Source organism: Eupeodes corollae, chromosome 2 (assembly GCF_945859685.1).
Source record: "Eupeodes corollae chromosome 2, idEupCoro1.1, whole genome shotgun sequence".
Taxonomy (NCBI): domain Eukaryota; kingdom Metazoa; phylum Arthropoda; class Insecta; order Diptera; family Syrphidae; genus Eupeodes; species Eupeodes corollae.
Window position 1 is genome coordinate 48,944,446 of NC_079148.1, and position 21,701 is coordinate 48,966,146.

The following is a 21,701-nucleotide window of genomic DNA, read 5'->3' on the forward strand; positions in this document are numbered from 1 at the left end:
TGGTTAGAAAGAAAAACTTTATTCGAACAAATTTCATTTTGACACTGCTCAGAAGTTATATTAACTTTATTACAGTTCATGTTAAGTTTTATATTAAAGATTTCAAGGAGATCACGACCAATAAGTAAAGGTATAGGAGTTACTTCATCTGGAATAACCATAAGGGAAACAAGATTTAAATTATCTTTTATATTAATATAACAATTAATCGTACCGTACGTAAAGAGTTTAATGTTTCCTAATCCTTTAAATCTTGAATACGTTAATGATTCTTGAACGTTAATTTCTTCAGGCAGAACAGACTTTCGTATGAAACTAATCGGACTACCGGTATCCAAAAGAGAACAACAATCGATAAATTTTGTGCACTTATTCTTATTTGTCATAAAGGCGACACTCACCATCTGAACAGCATCCAAACTCTGAGTCAGCTCCTTGGTGTCATCATGTAGGGCATCCCGGTTCACGGCTCCAACTCTGGTCTTCACAATATAAGGGCAGTTTTTGTAAGTGTGCCCCTCGTCAGCACATTTGAAACAGGATCCAGCTGGTCGTTGCTCCTTTGGACATTTTGCTGCGATGTGCCCATACTTTGAGCAATTAAAACATCTCTTGGACTGCTCGTTGTTTGATGCTGAAGTTGAGGGAACCATATTTCCTCCAGAAGTTGTTGCCCTAGCAACCATAGTCCTCGGAACTCTTCTTTTTTCGTATCGTGGCAAGAGGTTTTTGAGCTCTACTATAGTTTTGGCGGCAAAAAGAATAGAGACATTTGCTGGTGAATCCCTCAAACCATCGATAATGAATTCGATCAACTCTGCCTCATCGATTTCAGCATGTGACCCAAGTTCTTGCATACATATGACATATCGAAGAAGTGGCTCGCCCTGACGACGTACTCTCTCACTCAGTTGACGATAGACCTGCTGTCTGCTCATCTTATGGTCGAATTCTTTGATAAGTATTTGCTTCAAAGAATCCCAGTTGTCAACGTAGACCGTGCGTAACAGCATTTTCGCAGTTCCCTGCATGAGACGGCGTGCAGACAAGTACTTGCATCGGTCATCGCATCCCAGCGAGTCGGTCACATCTTCGTAGTCAACTATCCATTTAGTGATGCTGTATGGATCGTCACCGTTGAATGCAGGAACAGCATTTTCGATGTCTGAGAAGTCCACTGCACGCCATGGTGCAACCGAAGATGTTGTGGGCGCTTCCATCTGGTCCAATTCTTTCCTTAGCTCAAGGATTTTTTTCCGACGCTCAAGTCTGGCCAGCTCTTGTTCTTCTTCCAAGTCTTGGACATCAGAAGCTGTATTACTGTGCCTGTTATCAGAAGCGGCCAGTGTTTCGGAAGTATTCTCTCCATTCGGAGATGCAGAAGGTGGAGTTTCCTCGGTTAGCTCAGCAGAAGGTGGAGTTTTCTCAGTTAACTCACCAGAAGGTTGTTGGGGTGCCACTGTAACTGTACTTTCATACAATGCCCGAAGTTGAGCTAGAGAAGCCGTGTCTGGCACATCTACTCCAGCGCTCTGAAGTGCTTCAACCAATTGTGCTTTGTTGAGTTTTGTCATAGCTGGCTTTAAATCCGCAAAAAGAGGTAATATACACAATAATTTAGTTTTCTTTTGGTGTATTACCCCACACCTGACGTTGTGGTATATAATTTCTTTATTAAAATATAACTCTTATTTAAAGACTACAAATCTAATTCGACTGGCTTGGGCGCGTCCGTTGAATAGAATAGACGTTAGAATACAAATTTTTATGAGAGCGAGCCAAACAACCTTTTGTCTCGCTTCTATGTCTCAGGTTTCAGAGTTTCGCGCTCAGCGTGCGACATCTAGCTACGAAACTCTGAAACCTAAACATAAGGGGAATTACACATTATTAATGATAGTTGCCTTAATTTTATACTACAAACGATTCGTTTCACTTTTGAACATAGAAGTATCAGCTGTTCAGGAAAATGAATTTAAAAGCACAATTAAACTTTTTTTCCTCAAAAAAAGAGTATATGATTTGCATTTCTAATCAAAGATAAACACAGCCAAATATCTATTCGAAAAATTTCAGGATTGATTTCAATGACGTTTCTATTGAAAGTGGTCAGGTTCAGACAAAACAAGGGACTTCATTTGCAGTAAACTGCATTTTAATTTTTCTAATACCATTAATTTTCAACTAAGAACGTTACTTAACTATCTTTTACCTGCTGAAAGTATTAACGACATTAATCTGCACAACAGGTTGCAAGTCCACCAAAATGTATGTTTTGTATGGTAAAAAAAATCCTCTATTACTTTTCCAATTTGACAAGGAATACTTGACACAAAGCTTTAAATAAACTTTCAGTTGAATGAAAAGATATTATCCGCTGACAATTGACATAAGTATTTTTATCAACATTCATTCAAACGTCTAACAAAAAATTGTAACTTTTTTATAGTATTTATTTCGTTGCATAAAACCTTTATATTGTATATAAATCTATAGAACCCTTATGGAACATGAAATTTTAGTACATTGATGAAAGTTCTCGTGGCAGTGGTGACTTTTCCTAATTCTCCACTTATTTCGATTGTGTTTCTTCATGTGAATCCTTTTATGTTTTCTACAAAAATTGTTTCCTAGTGTCAAGAGTACAGTAGATTTTACTTCTGCAACAAGAAAACGTATTCCAAAGTAAACTTACTTGTTGCCAATACTGTTTTTTTTAGATTGTGTTCAGGACTTAAAATTTCCGTGACGTCTTCTTTTGTTTACTCTTTCTGAGAGTCATCTGTTTCTGTTTCCCAAAAAAACTAAATTAATTTACCTTATCCAACCCAAGATTATTAATTAATTTGATTGAGTTGCAATGATGACTGGTTTAATGGACAAAAGGTTTGATCCTAAAATTTGTTGTGAATATATTCTTTAAAACAAAACTTAATCAATTAAAGAAAAAGAAGCCGTGAAGATGATTATTGTGAGTCCACACCTCTTTCAAAGCGTATCAACAATCTCCATATAAATAACAATAACTTGGATGAGGCATTCCATCATCACCATCACCATAATCATCAGCAACAGCAACAACATCAAGATTATTCCACATCAAATATGGGATTGCAAAATATGCAACAACAACAACAGCAACATATTAATCATAGCATGAATAATTATCAAAACGTCTTGCATCACAATCATAGTGCAAATGCAAACCAAGTGCCACAAGATGATTTCCATCATCAGTATTCATATGATCCCGAATTAAACGAGCATGACAATCCAATTTATTATAACAAAAATAAATTATTGCACGAGCTGCATTTTGAGAGAGTCAAAAGAAATCAGATTTGAAAATCTTTAATCTCATAAATTAGAAAAAAAACTTCACCTATTTAAAATGAAAACCATTCGATGGATCAAATTTATGTGTACCTATGCCTATCTAAGCTTTCAATGAAGATTGATTTAGAATTATAAATATAATACTAGTTATTAAGTTAAGTTAATATAAAAAGAAAGAAACTAAAAAAAATAGATTGTAATGAAATTTCATTTACTCACTCATCATTACGATATCGGAAATACATGTACGTACATTTATTTTGATAATGCCTATGTATATTGTTAAATTGCGTTTTTCTAAATGTGTAATCTATAAGACGCGTATTATTAAACTTATTATTGTAAATAAAATCATTTTAGGCTTCTTCTCATGAACGTTTTTATTTGCTTTCCTGTATTTAATTTTTATAAAATTCAAAAAGATTATATGAAGCCTTTTTTGCGACTTATTTATCCAATATATAAAGTTGTAGTATTATAGGTTATACTAGCCATACCAATATTCAACATCTTCTTTTTGTTAAAAATTATAAATTTAATCAAAATAGTTTCCTAAACGTTATTATGCACCAGTGGTTTGCTTTGAGAGAAGTTTGGGTTCAATCCAAACCTATAACACGTATCGCCCTTCATTGATACGGTCCCTAATGAGCCTTGATTATTTTGGTAATTAAAAGTGAGATTTTTAAGACCTTCAATCTTGCCATAATTAGAATAAGATAACAGTCATTCCCAACTATGAAATTTGTTTTTTTTTTTAATATTCTTCCTTAACTAAAAAGCCTACCGCAAGATAGATTGGAAATAATTGTATAAATCCAGGAATTACAATTCATTTTCCACTGACACTTTCTTTGAGTCTTCTTTTTCTAGTGCTCGCACTGTGTCTTTAAAATAAAGAGGGTATCAAAAGTCCATGAGCGGGCTAAGATACAAAAGAGAAGGAATAAAGTTAGGTCTGAATGCAAAAAGGTTTTGTATATTTTTAATTCTGAATCGAGTGCAGGTAAGAACCTATCATGCTCTAAATTTGAAGCTGTATGCATCTTTTAATGATATGCAAGCCACTAACAAATTGAATAAAAAGTCACTTTGGAAGCACTACCTATTATGTGTCCTAATTGTTGTAACACATTCTTGCCTACATATGTATGTATGTAAATATGTTTATCAATAATTAAGTCTCAACAAAGTAATAATTTTATTTTTTCATTATAATAAAAAAAAACAAATACAATATTTGAATCAGAACGAACTTTTAAAAATCTAATATGTTATTAAATAGAGATGGGACTCACTTTTACGTTAAAAAGATGAACATTTGCTTTTTATTATTTTGAAGTGAACATACAAAATTTGGGAGTAACTATTTTTATACGTACAGTCCCTGGCCATATTATTAAACGCACTGCAAAATTTTTATAAATATTAGACTATACGCTAAATTTATTAATGTTCAAGAATGGATGTATGGTTAGATTTTTATGCAAGATGGAGCTCAATGCCACAAAGCCCGGTCCATAAAAACTTATTTGAGGGAAGGAAACATCCCTCTGTTGGACTGGCCGGGAAACAGCCCTGATATAAACCCAATTGAAAACGTGTGGGAGCTAATGAAGAGACAAGTAGCTAAAGATGCGGTCACTTATTGAAAGAGTAATTCACGTGTGGAATCACCACCCACAATTGCAGGAAACAGTCAAATCATGCATTTACAGTATGCCTCGCAGAATTGAGGCTCTTATTAAAGCAAAAGGAGGTTCAACAAAATATTGAAACACATTACAAAAACAACAAAACTGAAAATGTTAATTTAAAAAAAATCTTTAAATCTGTTGCTTTGTTTCTAGGAAGTACTTTACATTCTGTATCTGTATACAAAACAATTTAAATGCATCACAATATTCGAAAACCTGATTAAAATAACCGAAAATTAAGATTTTGCATAAAATCTAAAGTGCGTCTTATAATATGGCCAGGGACTGTAACAGTCTTGTTGTTTTTTTTTTAAGGTCGAACACCCTCGAAGAGTTTTAAATACCTTAAATCCAGAGGCATAGTATGAGCATTAGGAAGGAATGAGGGGGGGGGGAGTAAGGAAGTCGTGTTGTACATTAGGTTTTAGCCTGATGAATATTGAAATGATAGAGAAAATTGGTCTAAGTAGTAACTGATGGGCATTTCTAGAAGTGCCAATATTACGGTCAAACTGTTTAAAGGAAGTATTGAAACTGACTATTTGACTAGAGCATAGTCCGTTAAAAAAACCGATAAAAAGGGGTGAGCCAAGAAACTTTACGACCGTGTTCCGATTGACGTTAGTAAGTTATCGTCGTAAATCGTTTTCAAAGCTCTAGGTTGAATGAGTTTTACTTAAATTAAAGCCGGATCAAAAAGACAATTTTCTTGCATCGCCTTATTTTTAGCGACATGTGATCGAGAATCTGTAGATGTTCACTTTCAATGATGCTTTAAAATTAGGTTTCAATGTATGTATTAATTTCCACGCGGTTTTTTATTCCTCATTGTACAATGTTGTGTACGCCGCAATTTAAAATAAAACCGAAGACATGCATTTTCAACAAGTGGGCCTGATGACAAACTCTATCAAATGGTTTTGAGATATTAATAATAATCTTACTTTCTTCAAAGCGATGTAAAACTTTGTTACACTGTTCGGTGTATTCACCAGTGGACTTATTGCTATGAGAGCCTTAATGCCGGTCTTCGAGATATTTTTTAACTGGTTGGAGTTTGTTTTTAACCGTTTACCTTTTAAAACCTTCTGCAGATTTCTATATAAGAACCTTCTAAAATCCTAGACACAATCTAAACATCGAATCACGAACTCGACCGAGCGCCCGTCACTGTTGATATGGAATGAATACTTATTCTTTTCAACCACCAACTTCACTCAGTCGAGCTGCGTACACAGGTACCTATCCCTGTCTATCCCTGTATACCTAACAGAGTGATCGGGATTTTGTCACTCTCTGCAATAGCGTCCCAGTATAAGCTTCAACAGCATTTTACCAATATTGTCTTCCTGTAGGTTCACATTCTTTAATCCAAGTGAACAAATACAAACATTAAGGTTTTAATCTCCCAAGAAGGCCTCCCTACCAAACGTGATGCACTTATGGAAATATTCTTGAAATTTCATGATGGCCTTGAAATGTCTCCTCAAAAAGTGAGAGAAGACCTAACCTCTTTTGCGTCGTTTATCTTTCCAAAACGATTATCTCATATCCAAAACTATCGCTCCAAACCTAAAGACAAGTAAACCTAAATGTCTTAGCCTTTTACTATCAAAATGTAAGAGGGTTAAGGTCTAAAATGTCTACCGTCTTTAATAACTCCCAAAACCTTCCTTATGAAATCTTTGCCCTTACCGAAACCAACCTCACACCTGATATATAAGCTGATTTCTCCAAACTTAACAATCTTCTTAGCTCAGCCGACTCTGAATTAAGATCCCTCAACTTAACAGATCAGTCCCTTACAAATTGGTTTTATTTGATTCTTTCGTAATGTATTGAAGAATCAGTACCGTTCTCTCGTAGAAAAGATTTCACCTTTGCTCCGCCTTGGTACAACAGAGAGCTCCGTAGCCTAAGAAATACCCCTAACAAGTTTTGGAAGATCTTTTTACAGTCCAATCTGATACTGATCACAACAACTATCTTCTCGCCTATAATTCTTTCTCTGAATTAAGGGAATTCCTTTATACCAAATGGAAAATAACCTTCTTTCTGATGCAAGGAAATTTTTCAAGTTTATAAATGTCAAACGAAAATCTGATGGGTTTCCATCTTCAATGAGTTTCTCCAACATAATCTTCTCTGATCCAACAACCATATCAAATCTATTAGCTAATTACTTTAGCAAATCGTATACTGAACATCTGCATGATCCTGATCCACACTACTTTAGTTATTTAGATGGTTGCACTCAAACCTCCCTTTCATCGTTTACAATAACTGAAGAAATGGTACTTGCCAAAATCGTAAGCCTCAAAGAGAACTTTAGCCCTGGTTCTGATGGCGTCCCATCAGTTGTTCTAAAAAAATGTATGCATTCTCTGTCAAAGCCTCTAAATGCACTCTTTGAACTCTCTCTTTCCCAAGGTTTGTTTCCTCATATATGGAAAGATTCATTTATATTTCCCATTCATACAAGGCAATAAAAATGAAATTAACAATTATAGACATATTGCTAAACTTTCAGGCATTCCAAAACTTTTTGAAAGCTTAGTTTATGATTCCGTTTATTTCCATTGCAAGCCTCTATTTTCCCCCACTCAACATGGTTTTCTTAAAGGTAGATCCACTACGACTAACTTAATATCCAAAGTTTTCTCAGCCCTTGAGAATGGAAAAGAAGTTGATGTTGTATACACTGATTACAGCAAAGCCTTCGATAAAATATCCCATAAGATAATTTATCTCAAACTAAGAGCCCTAGGCTTTTCATCTATATTTATAAACTGGATAAGCTCTTATCTTGCAAATAGAACTTATAGAGTCCTTTTCCGTAACTCAGTCTCCAGTCCTATACATGCAACTTCTGGAGTCCCACAAGGTAGTCACCTTGGCCCTCTTCTCTTCGTCTTATCTGTTAACGATGTCTGTCTTAAATTAAAAAAACTCAGATATCCTAATGTTTACGGATGATAAGAACATTTTTAAGATTATCTCTACTCCATCTGATTCCTTACTTTTACTAAATGATCTTAATATCTTTTTTGTTTGTTGCATGCATAATTTCCTAGAGTTAAATGTAGATAAATGTAAACAAATGACCTTTTCGCGCAAACAAATCCCATGTCAGAGGATACTACTTCCTTAATGACGCCGTAAACGTAGTCGATTCTATTAGAGATGCATTCCCATTTTGAACAAATTATTAATAAAGCTAATAAATCTCTCGGTTTTATTAAGAGATGGTCAAAAGAATTTTCCAACCCCTATGTAACTAAAGCGCTTTACATTTCCCTAGTCCGTCCTCATCTTGAATATGCATGCCAAGTATGGTCTTCCTTTTATGAAAGCCATTCACTCAGAATTGAAAATGTTCAAAGACGTTTCGTTCGATTTGCCTTACGTGGCCTCCCCTGGGATGATACATCCAACTTGCCTCCTTATGCCGATCGACTAAAACTGATAGGTTTGCAGCATATTAGACGCAAAAACGCTGATATATTATGTGCTCACCAATTGTTAATGGGCAATATAGATTCCCCGGCACTCCTGAGTGATATTCATCTTAACACCAACCCTCGAAATCTGCGATCTGTTTCCCTTTTCTATATCCCTCATCACCGCACTAATTACGGGCACTTTGAACCAATGTCCAGAATTATTCGTCACTGCAACGCTGCTATGGTAATCTTCGATTTCAACATTTCCAAATCCCATCTGAAAGATACCCTTTACTTTTTCCCTTTTTGAGTCCGAATTCCTCGTCCCTTGTAATTTTAAGTCAAATAAAATCAAATTTGTTAGTTCTTGTACATTAAAGAGCTTTTAAAAAATGTTAAGCTAGTGTTAAGTTAAGTTATGATAGCTTGTATTAAGCTCAATAAATAAATAAATCCAAGGTTCGATTATCTGAGTCAAATTATTAAGTAAATTGATTCTAGTTCAAGAATTGTGATGCAGGTTGAGCAATGGCATTTTGTTTAAAGGCAACTCCTTTCATATCATCTTCGGAACGCCTGCCTATCGGGTTAGGTTCAAGCGGTTGTCGGTGGTAGAATAAAGCAGATGGCCAATTGTAATAGCACATGAATCTAGACACTTTTTTTAAGCTCAAGGAAACCAATTGAAGTTCCCTACGAACCGTAAGACTATTGCAGAGTGTCCCTTGCAATAGTAGAAAATAAATAATTCACCTAGGTTAATCCTAAGAGCTAATCTACTTATTTCAATCAATGATGGCCAAATCTGTTGTTTTCTATGTTTTTATAATGTACGCATACAAACGGTACCATGTTATAAAATTCGTACAAATCGAAGACAATTCCTCTCCGACCAGTAACCAAGATAGGCTGCTGGTGAGTTTTTATAGACAAAGTATTGATTCCATCCGAAACCAGCTACAATGGTTAGGAAGACGTAAGACGAGGCCTAATTTCACCCCTTCTGATCACACTCACGATTGACATTGTTGGTTCCTAATCCATCATTATACAAGTGGATCGACATTTCTTATAGATTGAACCTTAGTCATATTCCCAAAGAGAACTAGAAAGTACCCACCTGTATTTATAGAGAATGTATTAAAAAAGAGCGCTAAACGGTCTTAGCAAGCTCATCCACATCATTTCTTTCGTAAAATAAGAACACATTTAAATATTTTTGGAAAACGTTTTGCTACAAAATAGATTTTTGTTTACATTTTTATTTATAAAGTTTTTTTTATAGGAAACTTAAAAAGAAAACATTCTTTGTTTAATTTAAGAGAATTTAATTAACAAGATTTATTTTTTTAAAGGCTTTCATATGTGGGCCAGTTTATATTTCTAAGATCTCAGAGATTTCCAATATTTAGCCTTCTAACAATATGTTGTCTGTGGATATTGGTGATTTCTCAAAAGAATAAACCAACCCTTAAAGAACTCAAAAGAAGAACAAACAAACTAAAAAAAATCGGGCTCCCGAATATTTTAATTCAAAGTATATATTGCAGTTGGGATACCACGAAGTCATACCATCATAAAAGGTAATCTACGTCTAATTGTTAAAGCGTATGTTTAAAGGTAGAATAATTTGGTAGCCAGCTCCTCACCACTCGAGCGTTTCACGCTCTGTCCAATTAGATAGGCCATCTTGTGGGCGTATTGACAGCAGGCAGGCACTCGCACCGTTCCCGGCCAATTGTAGTACATGAAACACAGCTTGTAGCTGAGCCTTTGCAGAATATCGGGTGCGAAGTCCGAATCGTCTCTCACTACAATGTAATGCGTCGGGCTGACCGTTCCCTGTCGGACCATTTGTGAAATGAGGAAGAAGTCGTACAGATAGCGTTGCGTGACAGTATGATCCAATACTGTTCCGGGCATCGGATTCGACAGTTCTCCGCGGTTGTTCGCAAACATTCTCGTGTTGATACGTTTCTGCACCACGACGAAGGTGATCTTAGCCGAGTAATTCTGGAAGCCCTTGGCACAGGCAGCCTCGAACTGCGGAATCTCGTAGTTATTTACCAAATCCAACTGTCCATAGCCAACGCCATCTCGGAAGATTATGATTTTATCGGGGAGCATATTGTTCTCCTTTTGGTAGGCCTTGAGGGCGGCTATCAAAGACACACACAACCCATTGACAATCTCCTCTCGCTTTGTCTGCACCACAGCTTTGCTGTACCACCGAGTGAACTTTCCGTTTATTGAGGCCACAAATGCCGCCACCGAATTACCCTTCTGGCTGGCATCGTGATACGAATCGATTCCGCAAATCATTACGTTCTTCAGTGGAATATTCACGCTCCACAGGGTGCCACCCAACTTGCAGTTCATCTGTAAGGCAATCTTCTGGACTATCGAGCGATTTTTGGCGTCATTGGCCAACGTCCGGCCATTTATTACCTGTGAAGGAATTGGCATTTCAGCGCAGCAAATTTTCTTAATGGCGGCGTAGCGATCGTCCCGACTGGTCGGACAAATGCAAACGACAATCTGAACCCCCTGGCGGATGTTCTCTCGCAAGCATCCCACGTACGACTCGATGCGGTCGTTCTGCAGGGCAATCACAGTCGGACGCTGAACATTGATACCCATGGGACGCGCATTCCTCTCCATGAGATCCATAAAGCTTTTAGCGACGCGATTGTCACTCTGACAGTGAATCACCAGCCAATTCCGTAGATGCACCACATCGATTAGTTCATTGTTGGTGGCATATTTTCCAAAGTCAGCCTGCGTCCCTGCGGAGAACTTATTCCTAGCAAAGAATATCTGCTCCTCTTCAAATTGCCGCGCCACGACTTCCTGCGGTGCATTAGCAAGCTGCAGACCCCAGTTCTCTAGAATTTGCCGAGCTGCCGGGGTCTCATTCACATTCCGACAGAACTTTTCCAGCGCCAGGGATCGCTGATTGGGAGTGACACGCGTTATGGTCGCAATGTCTCGCATTATCTTAAAATCCGACCTCATATCATCTCGTAGCCCTGTCATATAACAAAGCTCAGGAACCAGACAGAACATCAACTCCTCCGGCTGGGCCTGATTGACTACTCGCTGCTTCTTGATGCTTATCAGCATCGGCTGCGCTCTGTCCCTAATGTCGATGTTGTGATGCACTCGGTAATATTCGCAGTAGGTGATCTCGGACGTTTTCGTCTGGAACGTGGACATGGGACTCATCGTAAAGGAGATGTCGTCGATGCGGTAGGTCTTGTTGTTGTATCTGGTAAGGACCACCGACCCGAGGAGCGCCTTCTTGGCGTTCTCCTGATACTTACTGGCACCTGCCTGATAGGCCTGTTTGAGAGTGTCCAGGACAGTCTTTTGAGAGAGTAGACGATGGGATACGTCACAGCACAACATCAGGCCATCCTCGTATTCGTCGACGGCGGTAATGTAGCCCGGCCAGACCTCGAGCTTGTGCTGAGGGATTATCTTAGGAGCCGATGGATCGAACTGCTTACGGTCGAACCGGATGTAGTTTAAAGTGTGCATAATTCGGTCGAAAAGGATGTTATACATATTGATGCAGTCCTTCAAGGACTTCTTCCGCTTGTACATGATTCGTATTTCAACATCTGAGTTGTCTCCAGGATTCTTTGCAATGTAGGTAGTGAGTTTGTCAGGCAAGAGAATAGGCAAGAAAAGGACAACTCCATCAAAGGTCTTGGTGCCTCCAAAGTTTGCCGATTGCTCATTCAAAAGCTTAATTCTGATGGAGCGCGAGTCGATCTCTGGATAGAAACGCACCTCATACTCGTATACTCCTTTATTTGGGTCCATTTGCTTGAGTCTAATGTAGTTGCAAACGAGCGGAACAGGTCTGCCTTTGTTACCGTGCTTCAGGACTGCCAATTGCTCTGCTTCAGGCACTTGTGGGATTGGAGATATATTCTCCCTTGCTGAGGGAATGGATACCTGCAAATTACTTACATTTTGAGTGAGCTTTTCGATCTCTGGTGACGACGATGATGTGCCACTGCCAGACAAGCCTGATGTCTTTGTCTGTGGGTCGGATGTCTGTGATGAGCCAGCGAAGAGTTGTCCTCGTGAGCGACCTCTTGCTGCTCCGGGGAAGACGATGCTATCTGACGTTGAATTCGAAGAATTCAGGAGTGTTGCAATGACTGAAGCGCGCCCGCTTCCTCGTCCCGTTGGTTCATGTGTCGCAGTTGATGCTAGTGAAAGTTGTTGCAATAGTTTACCTCTGCCCAGTCGTTGATGATCCGAACTGGAAGTGGGACTCCTCGAATCGATGCCACTGTCTTTTACAGATTTGTCACCACCAGCGCCGCTTGAATTTGATGATTCCTGCGAGGAGAGGCGTGTTTCATCCGGTGTAGTCTCGAACAAACGCTTACCGCGGCCAAATCCTCCGCGAGACATCTTTTATTTTGTATTTTTGTTAAATCCTAAATAATGTTTGAATAACATAAAATTAGATACATAAGTGTTTTTCTTTTTAGTAAATTAAGCGTTTAACGGGACTGACCTGAGCTACGAACAACTAACAAGCGAACCTATAAAAATTAAGACACAACAAATTCTCGACGCCTAAACTCAGCAAAAAAAAAAAGGTTTAATAAAAACAACTGTTGTTTTGATATGTGCTTGCCTGCTCTGGCCTGCATTTGCAAGGAAATGAAATCGTTGTCGTTGCACTACTTCTCATACGCATATGTTGAATAAAGTGATGCCAAGTTTCATAACAGAAAATTATTTTTGTAGTTTCGTAGTGTACTTGGTACTTTCAAGCTACAAGAGATGTTTTTAATAAAATATATTTTATTATATATATTATTTTCATCATGTGTTTACTTTATGTGTGTACATTATGTCAAATTTAACAATATAATATTTGACAGCTGACGTAAACATAAGTAAGAAAATGAATTAATGTGGTCACTTTATACAAAGATAAAAACAAAATCTCATGAAAAGATTTTTGCTGTCAAAGCTCTGAAAACAAAATGTTTATGATTCAACTTTTTAAATATTTCCTATCGCAAGATTGCAAAGAAATAAATACATAAATATAAATTGCCCAACTTAAACTTTGAAAGCTTATAGAATTATGATCAATTACTTAGAAGTCAGATGATTTCTTTTAAAGTAAGGAAACTTTTCATTTAAAAGTTTATGATTTTTACCCAAAGAATTTCGTTTTATAAATTTTAACTGTAATGTTCATATTTTGACAAGATTATTATGTCTTCATAGAAACTAGTTATTTTTTTCAAAAATGGATACATTTTTTGGACTTTTGACATTCGAAATGCAAATTTGTATTAATTGAAAATGAATTGGATGTTCAGCAATGCAAAATAAATTGAAATTTGTCTTAGATAATATTTATTATTTTTTGATTGAATAAGTTTAAAACAGTGTATCCTAATTTCTTGAGTTCCATTGGGGAAACAAAATTATTTTATTTTCAATCTATAGTTTTTTGACAGATTAACTCCTGCTTGCACCAACACCAATTAAATTTTGATCTCTGACTTATTTGATTGTGAGTTAATTTAAATATACATTATTTTAATTTATCCTTAAAACAACATTTTCAAGTGCAAGTATCTTTGTCGCCACTTACGTAAGGCTTTGGTTTGGTAAAGCCCTTAAGCCGAGCTTAAGTTTATAAAGAATACGACATCTGGAATCACTACAACCCATAGTGATCCCAAATAATACAAATCTAAACATTCTAGAACATTCTTACTTCTCATGAAAAAACAGTTATCTGCATAACGGAAAAATTCTGTTCCGTTAGAAAATATGCTAGTTTTTTCTGGTTACAAAATTCTAAAAGTAAAAGTACCTGCTGGTATAAAAGTATAAAGTATTAAAGTACAGTCCACCAAACAAGCAGAGACAGAATAGTTCTCAAGGTCGCAGTACATCATTTTAGTACTACCTACATTCATTTTATATAAAGTCAATAACGAAATAGTACGTCAGATGACAGAAAGAAGAAAACAAGTCAAATTGAGCCCAGGTAAAATTATATAAATAGCTAGATTATTTTATTTCTGTTTTAATCTTTTAATTATAGGAACAGAGTTCAGACACCCTGCTACTTATGTATTTATCTATTGTATTTGAGCTTAATATATAGTCGGACGCCTGAGGTGGTGGTGGTGTTAATTAGGTGCCAAGATCATGTGATTTGAAACTTTTAGACTCCTTTCTTCGTGGTTATATTTGAAAGAAAAGGTGTACGTTGATAAACCAAATTATAAGAAAATTATGCATCAGCGTCAACGAAAATTTCGACCATCGAATGGAGGTGTGCCACCGGGTGTCGCGGCGGTCATTTGGCCGATATTCTGTTTCATTCATGATTGAACCATACCAATATTATCATAATAAAAAGAAATTACAATAATTTCCTACATGATTTGGGTTCTATTCAAAATTAACATCGGTATGCGCTTATACATATATAAACATTTACATATGTATGCAAACATATATGTAGATAAAGCTAATGAATTTTTACTTCAGTTGTGTGGAAGATTTAGTGTTACAGGTTTGTACCTCTTGTTTTTCTTTGCGTCACCTTGAAGTCATACAATTTTTTTTTTTAGTCATTGAATCACGAAAAACTTGGACATGGGTACCCTTCAAGGACTAGCACAGGAACACTTTAATGTTTGAATTCAACGGATCTCTTTTGTGGATTGCTGAGCTTACCTTATGTCGTTTTCGGCTTATTGAGACAGGGGGGTTTGAGTTTCATATTAACTACACCTATAATGGCTTGGCCCTATGCGAAATGCACGGGACAACTAACACATGCTTAGACTAATGAACAAATACCGCTCAGGACTCTAGATAATATACATACCGGTGATTATACAAAAGTTGATTAGCGTGATGTCATCAATCAATATATAAAAAGTCTTATTATATTTTTTGGAGATAACAATTTATTTTAAAACAATGGAAAGACCTTTATTTAGTCACTCAATTTCAGTTCTTCATTTTGAATACAAGTTATTAAAAAAATACAATTAGTTCTTAAAACGTCAGTTCTTTGGCATGTCACAACTCTGAAAACAAAAATTAAGTGACTTTCTATTAAAAATTATCATTGATTTGAGAAAACTGATACATTTAATACAAGCATACAATTTAGCAAAAATAAGACATTTTGTGTTCAGTTTCATTCGTCAGGCAGTTGTGAACGTTTTTTGGTTGTCAATAGCTCAAGAACCACAAGACATATCTACTTCAAATAAACTTTGTTATACAGATAACAAGGCAGAAGGATGCAGAAAGGGCTCTCAAGACAATTGGGTGGGCGTTTTTTTTACAATAAATAAAAATAAATTAGGTGGCGCAAGAGTCCGTAGAGAACCAGGTCCTAGTGACTTAAAGCTCTCAACCATTCCTGTGTGCAAGTAATTGCAGGGATGGAGGGGACCTACAGTTTATATGCCGAATCCGAACGGCTTATTTAAGTAAGCTCTTTTCATGCCAAGAATTACTCTTGGAGAATTTTACAATTCCTCGCAAGATGCCGTCAGGTTAGGTTAGGTTAAAGTGGTTGTTGGTTGGGAAGTCCAAAACACTTAGACCAAAGTTTGGTCCGTTGTGGTACCACATGGATCAGTTGATCAGCTTTACTCGTCGAATCAATTGGAACTCCGAATGAAGCGTAGGAGACAAATAATGTCAGAATTTTTTAGATCGCTGGTATCGTTGAAGTAGTAGTCTCCAAGTTGGATTCTACGTCTTTGTGATAAGGCTGGAAATGTGCACAGAAGATGAGAGATTGTCTCCTCCTTTTCCTCGTCCATGCAACTCCTTCAAAAATCATTTGCAGGGAATCCAAGTCGAATAGCATGCCTTCCTATCAAGCAGTGCCCAGTCAGGACACCAATAACGTAGCTAATGTGCAATCTACTTAAAGAGATTAATTGTTTTGAGCGCCTGGCGCTAACATTAGGCCAAATTAGTTTAGTCGCTAAACAGGTGGTGGTGTTATTCCACCTGAAGTTTGTTTTCTCTATGGTATCTTGCTTTAGCATGAGTTTACATGTTGCTAAGGGGATACCTATAAAAGAAAATTTAGCAAAAGTTGATTTTCTACTCAAATAGCTTTTTAAAACTTTAAGATTATGGCTTTCAGCTAATTTTAATTTACAAGAAATATTGTTTTCAACATTTGGACAAATTTTGGGAAAAATCGAATTGACAGTTTTTTTTACAGAAAATAAAAACCTAAACAAAAAAATTAATAAAAGTTGGTAAAAATTGATTTTCGACTCAAATATCTTTTAAAAACTTTGAGATATTGGCTTTAAACTACTTTTATCTTTAAAAAATATTGTTGTCAACACCCAGTAAAATTTTGAGGAAAATCTATTTTCTTACAAAAAATGAAAACCCAACAAAAAACCAGTACTAAAATTTGGTAAATTTTACTTATGACTTAAAAATCTTTTAAAAGTAAAAAATATTGTCTTTAAACTCTTTTTATTAAAATATTGTTTTCGATATTCAAACTGACTTCTTTGTTTTTTTCTTTAAAAGTCAATTTCAAAATATTTGAATGCTATGTTCCAATATTTTTTCTCATTTTTATGTTGGTAAAACTTGTTCCCAGGGAAAAGCATTCCGCGCGGAGTTTCTGATATGAGGATTGTATTCTCGAGAATAGTAAAATTCTGTGGGAGAAATATTTCCCAAGGAATTTCCGATAAAGCTGTATGAATTGAATAAAGGTACTTACAAGGCGCAATTGACTCAAGAACTAAGGCCTGGTAGAAAATAATAGTAACAGTGGATGATTAATTTTCTAAGAAAATCATCTTGAGTGATCAGGCACATTTTCACCTTAGTAGTCTTCGCTATAGTGAAATAATAACGAACTTTTTACGGCGTTTGAGTCAATGGCCCTTTGCACAATAAATGTTATCTTAGGTGGTGGCGAGATCAGTTAGCCATCAAGATCATGTGATTTGAAACCGTTGGACTTAGGTATTTCATTGTAGTTATTGAAATTATTGAAAGGAAAATTGTACGTCGATAAGCCAATAATACAAGAGCTAAAGGATGAGATAATTCGACACATTAACGTCATAGAACCTCAATTATTGGGGTTATTGGGAACTTCTTTACCCATGGATTTGTTCTCATATTCAAAAAATTGCTATCAGGAAATTTTCGAAAATGGAAAAAAATTCAAATTTTTTTTCATAGGAAATCTTGTGTTTTTTCTGTCTGAATATTTCCCCGTTATTTAGTTGTCGGAATTTAAAGCGGGTCAAACAATGTAATCAATTTTCAACAAAATAATAATAAAAATATTAATAAAAATGTATCTTTTTAAGGTCGAATTCAACAAATAGTCACCAAGTTCAAGTTTTAATCGGTTTTATGGAAAAAAACCGAGATATTGCTAATAGTTTCACAACAAATCGGTCTTAGAAAGATCTATCAACATTTTGGAAAGAAGTTGAAAAAGAACTTAACAGTTTGGGCCCACCAACAAAATCTATTTCTGAATGGAAAAAAGTAAGTGATAAGTTGAAAACCATGATTTTTTTCTTAATAACAAAAATAATTTAAGGTATATGGCTTGATAAAAAAATACGTGAGGAAGAAAATGTCTGAAAACAAGAGACAACAAAAAACAACCGGTGGCGGCCCAAACAAGGAGTATAAATTCAGTGCGTTGGAGGAAACAATAATTAGAATTTGTGCCTTAGACGAATCGGTGGAAGGTTGCCCAGATGCTTTTACTTTTGGTCTCCCTTCATGTAGCAAAAATTGAAAGACAGACGGTAATCCAAATCAAATCGTCGATAGTGAAAATTTCCAAATTTAGCATCAGTCAGCCATTCTGTTGAAGTGTTAAAGGACAAATCCTTCGACGAGAATGTTATGTTTGCTATGATAACTAATGCAACTGAACCGGAGGAGCAGAACATTGAAACAAATGGTTTCCATATGAACAGTGAACACAGAACTTTTACTGCCGCGCCCTACAAAAAAGCCACAAAAAGGCATAACTTGTGACGTCGCTTTGGAATGAGAAATCGAAATTCAAAAACAACTCTGCAATAAGGTTGAAGAGGCAGTTGAAGCTATGAAGCGACACCAAAAAGAAATGCATTACCATTCCAAGAAAATAGTCCATTGACAAAATTAGTGAGTTTCAGAAGAAGATGTTGGATGAAACCTCAAGGCACAACCTTGAAATGGAAGCAATAAGAACTCAGGAAATTAAAGCAAAGCTCGAGTTCCAAAAACGATTACTTGAAATCGAGGAAGAAAAACAAAAAAAGTTATAAGTTAAACATAATTTAATTTTTTTCACTAAGAACCGACTGTCAAATCTTTCCAAAACTATGTTCGAAAATTAATTTATTATTTTCATGTTGGCAAAATTTGTTCCCAAGGAAAAAGAATTCCGTGGGGAATTCCCGATAGTAGGAATTTTTCCTAGAGAAAAATATTTCCCAAGGAATTCCCGATAAGGCTGTATGCCTCAGAGCGGCAGCAAAAATTTAGGCCATGGGACATGGGATGCAGGTTTCCCACAGTGCTTGCGGCGGCCATTTGGCCGATATTTTGTTTAATTCAAAATTGAACCGTACCAATATTATCATAATAAAAAGGAATAGATACAAATTGGATCAAAAACAAAAATAAATCAATTTTTTAAATAAAAAAAGGAAAAAAAACGGCGTTTTTACATATTTAAAATAAGAAAATCATTTGAATACGAGTAAAAATGCAGATATATATTTATGTAGGTATGTATGTATTTGATATTAAAAACAAATTCTTAGCTTAAAGATTTAAGAAGAAATCTCTTTCAAAAACTCAAACCCTAATTCAAAACTATCGAAATACACACTATACCAATTTATTGAAAATGATTGCGATAAATTTTTCTATGAGGATATACGAAAATTGCCTTTGAAAGACATCTTTTGTCGGTTCATTGGAAATACAGGAAGGAGGGAGTAAGAGTTGGGTTTGGAGTATATATATGGATGCGTATATGTATATTATATGATGACCCGTATATATATCTAACGTCACACCAGACCCAACCAGCCCACAATAATAAGAGATTCTCAATGATTTTGCCTGCTGTCTTTACCATCTGCAAATTGCTAAATTCCCCACCCAAATTAAGGGGTTTATTGTTTTTGGTCAATTTTTCATAACTCTCCAAGCGGAATAATATTTCCACTCTGAGCTCTTTCTGGCCTCTGAGCCTCTGCTTCTGCCTCTGACGATGGTTTCACAGATTGTTTTTTTTTTTTATTGTTATTGTTCTTTTGTTTTGGGCAAGAGAGGGCTTATATTAAGAATGGGGATCCTGAATATATATATGTATGTTAGTGTGTTTGCAAAAGGATATCCTCTTTGGTTGCACTCCTTCCTTTAGCTGGTTGCTGGTAATTTTTTTTGTTGTTTCTTTGCTTTGTGGATTGCAATAAAATTTCCTAAAAGGATGCTTACATATAAAAAAGCAATATTGTGTGTATGATATTTTCTCAGGATATACATATACACAGAATCTAAACCTAAACCAAAAAGTGTATAGCATCGGTATAGGATCAGAACAAGAAGAACAACCTAAAGGAAAAAAATAATAATAATATAAATAAAAAAAATATCAGTGAAAGTACATTGGAGTTCGAGGATGATGACACGGGCGGCGGACGGCCGGCCGGACGTGCGGTGTGGTGGCGAGTGCAGGATTTTGCTCACACGTCCTTTTCATCGCCTTCTATACCGCAATACCATTTAGATAAATTGTATTGGGGTTGTGTTTTGAATACGTTATGTTCCTGATGTGAAGCAAAATATGTTACTCCTTCCCGTCCACAATATAGGTTCTCCTTCTGTCAATACCCTATAGTTTGGGTCCATTCAGTTGGTCAATCAATCACTTTAATGTTTTTCTTCACGATTTATAAGAAAACACATGCTTATTTGATTTAGAAAGCGGTATCTCAGTAAGATTTCGGAAATTCTCATAAGTTATGACTTATGAGTTGGCTTAAAAGTCTTCATTTGAATCTACCTAAAGTTTTAAAACATTTTAAAAGTTTTGCTTTAATTGGCTGCGTTCAATCTTGGGTTAGATAGGGTATCTTGGATAGGTGGATTTTTAGATACCTTGTTGAACGAGTTGGATAGCTGTATTGAGATAGCTGTCAAAAAATAAAAACAGCTTTCAGCTGTTCACAAAAAGTAGAGAAACATTTAAGCTTCAAAGTCAAAATTGTTGTAAGATAAAAACATTCAATGCGACATCTCCAACTTAAAACGATTTTCTAAAATTCGGAGGCAAATAGCTTCTTCATCGTCTATTATGTACAAAACATCCTCAAACACAACTTCAACTAACATTTTGTATCTTTTTGTTTACCAACAAATACAAACTCTAAATACAAATTTAAAGTTTCTCTAAATTCTACCATGTGTTGAATCAGATGTTCTGGCAGATACCTACATACCCCAGAAATTCTTAGATACCTTTGGATTCCTTTTTTGACATCTCAGCTTTTTTTGATTAGCTGTCATTTTACAAGTAAAACACTGACAAAAAGGTATCCGAATACCCTATCTGTCTGAGATTGCAGATTGAGACGCAGCCATTGTTTTGAAAAATAAGGTAGGTAGTATTTCTTTTTATAATATTGTAATATTCGTCTTGGTCCGATAATTAAAACATATTCAGACTTGTTAATAAAACACAAATTTACTTTATTTAAATCGCTCCAAACTTCTTTATTCAACACTTTTAAATATTACTTTTCAAACACAGTCTTTACTGTCAATTATTACTTTTTAAACACAGTCTTTTCTTTATCGCAGTTTACAACCAATAATAATCCGCTTCGCTTCCGAGCGCCTATTTATATACCTAAAGACGGTTCGAGAAACTACTAGCCTACTAAGTTGTTCTCTATGCTTAACAAAGCAAATTGTCCTCTCAATCACTAGATGTTGCTCCTTCAAGGTTCTTGTATGCGCTGAATGTTCTCGAAGTTAGTTCTCCTCCTCTTCAATTCCCAGTGTCACCTGTAGGTGACACATGTTTAAATTTTTTTTGTACAGTACCGTTATATTTTTTTGTTGTTCTACTTTCATTTATGCAAAGTCTATGGGTTCTAGTATGTCATAATATTTTTTGAAATTACTAACT

At 35.8% G+C, this 21,701-nt stretch overlaps 2 protein-coding genes and 1 long non-coding RNA gene across 3 annotated transcripts; 2 read left to right on the plus strand and 1 right to left on the minus strand.

Moving 5' to 3' along the window:
• The first annotated feature begins 2,736 nt into the window (after nt 1-2,736).
• LOC129946058 (sex-determining region Y protein) lies at nt 2,737-3,711 on the plus strand. Its single transcript, XM_056056083.1, has 2 exons — nt 2,737-2,886; nt 2,946-3,711. Exons 1-2 carry the CDS (start codon nt 2,861-2,863, stop codon nt 3,343-3,345), a joined length of 426 nt encoding a protein of 141 aa, XP_055912058.1. The 5' UTR covers nt 2,737-2,860; the 3' UTR covers nt 3,346-3,711.
• Nucleotides 3,712-9,690: 5,979 nt separating this feature from the next.
• Nucleotides 9,691-13,171, minus strand: LOC129945365 (protein argonaute-3). Its single transcript, XM_056055054.1, has 2 exons — nt 13,014-13,171; nt 9,691-12,933 (listed from the first exon to the last, which is right to left on the minus strand). Exon 2 carries the CDS (start codon nt 12,905-12,907, stop codon nt 10,091-10,093), a length of 2,817 nt encoding a protein of 938 aa, XP_055911029.1. The 5' UTR covers nt 12,908-12,933; nt 13,014-13,171; the 3' UTR covers nt 9,691-10,090.
• Nucleotides 13,172-14,201: 1,030 nt separating this feature from the next.
• LOC129946534 (uncharacterized) lies at nt 14,202-15,491 on the plus strand. Its single transcript, XR_008781623.1, has 3 exons — nt 14,202-14,516; nt 14,574-15,050; nt 15,109-15,491. It is a non-coding gene; the product is annotated as an uncharacterized LOC129946534 (long non-coding RNA).
• The last annotated feature ends 6,210 nt before the right edge of the window (nt 15,492-21,701 follow it).

Excerpts from the sequence above, each read along its gene's own strand:
- LOC129945365 (XM_056055054.1), bottom strand. The coding sequence starts at position 12,907 with ATGTCTCGCGGAGGATTTGGCCGCGGTAAGCGTTTGTTCGAGACTACA.
- LOC129946058 (XM_056056083.1), top strand. The coding sequence starts at position 2,861 with ATGATGACTGGTTTAATGGACAAAAG. Across the intron at positions 2,887-2,945 it reads ACTGGTTTAATGGACAAAAG|AAAAAGAAGCCGTGAAGATG; the intron begins GTTTGATCCTAA and ends AATCAATTAAAG.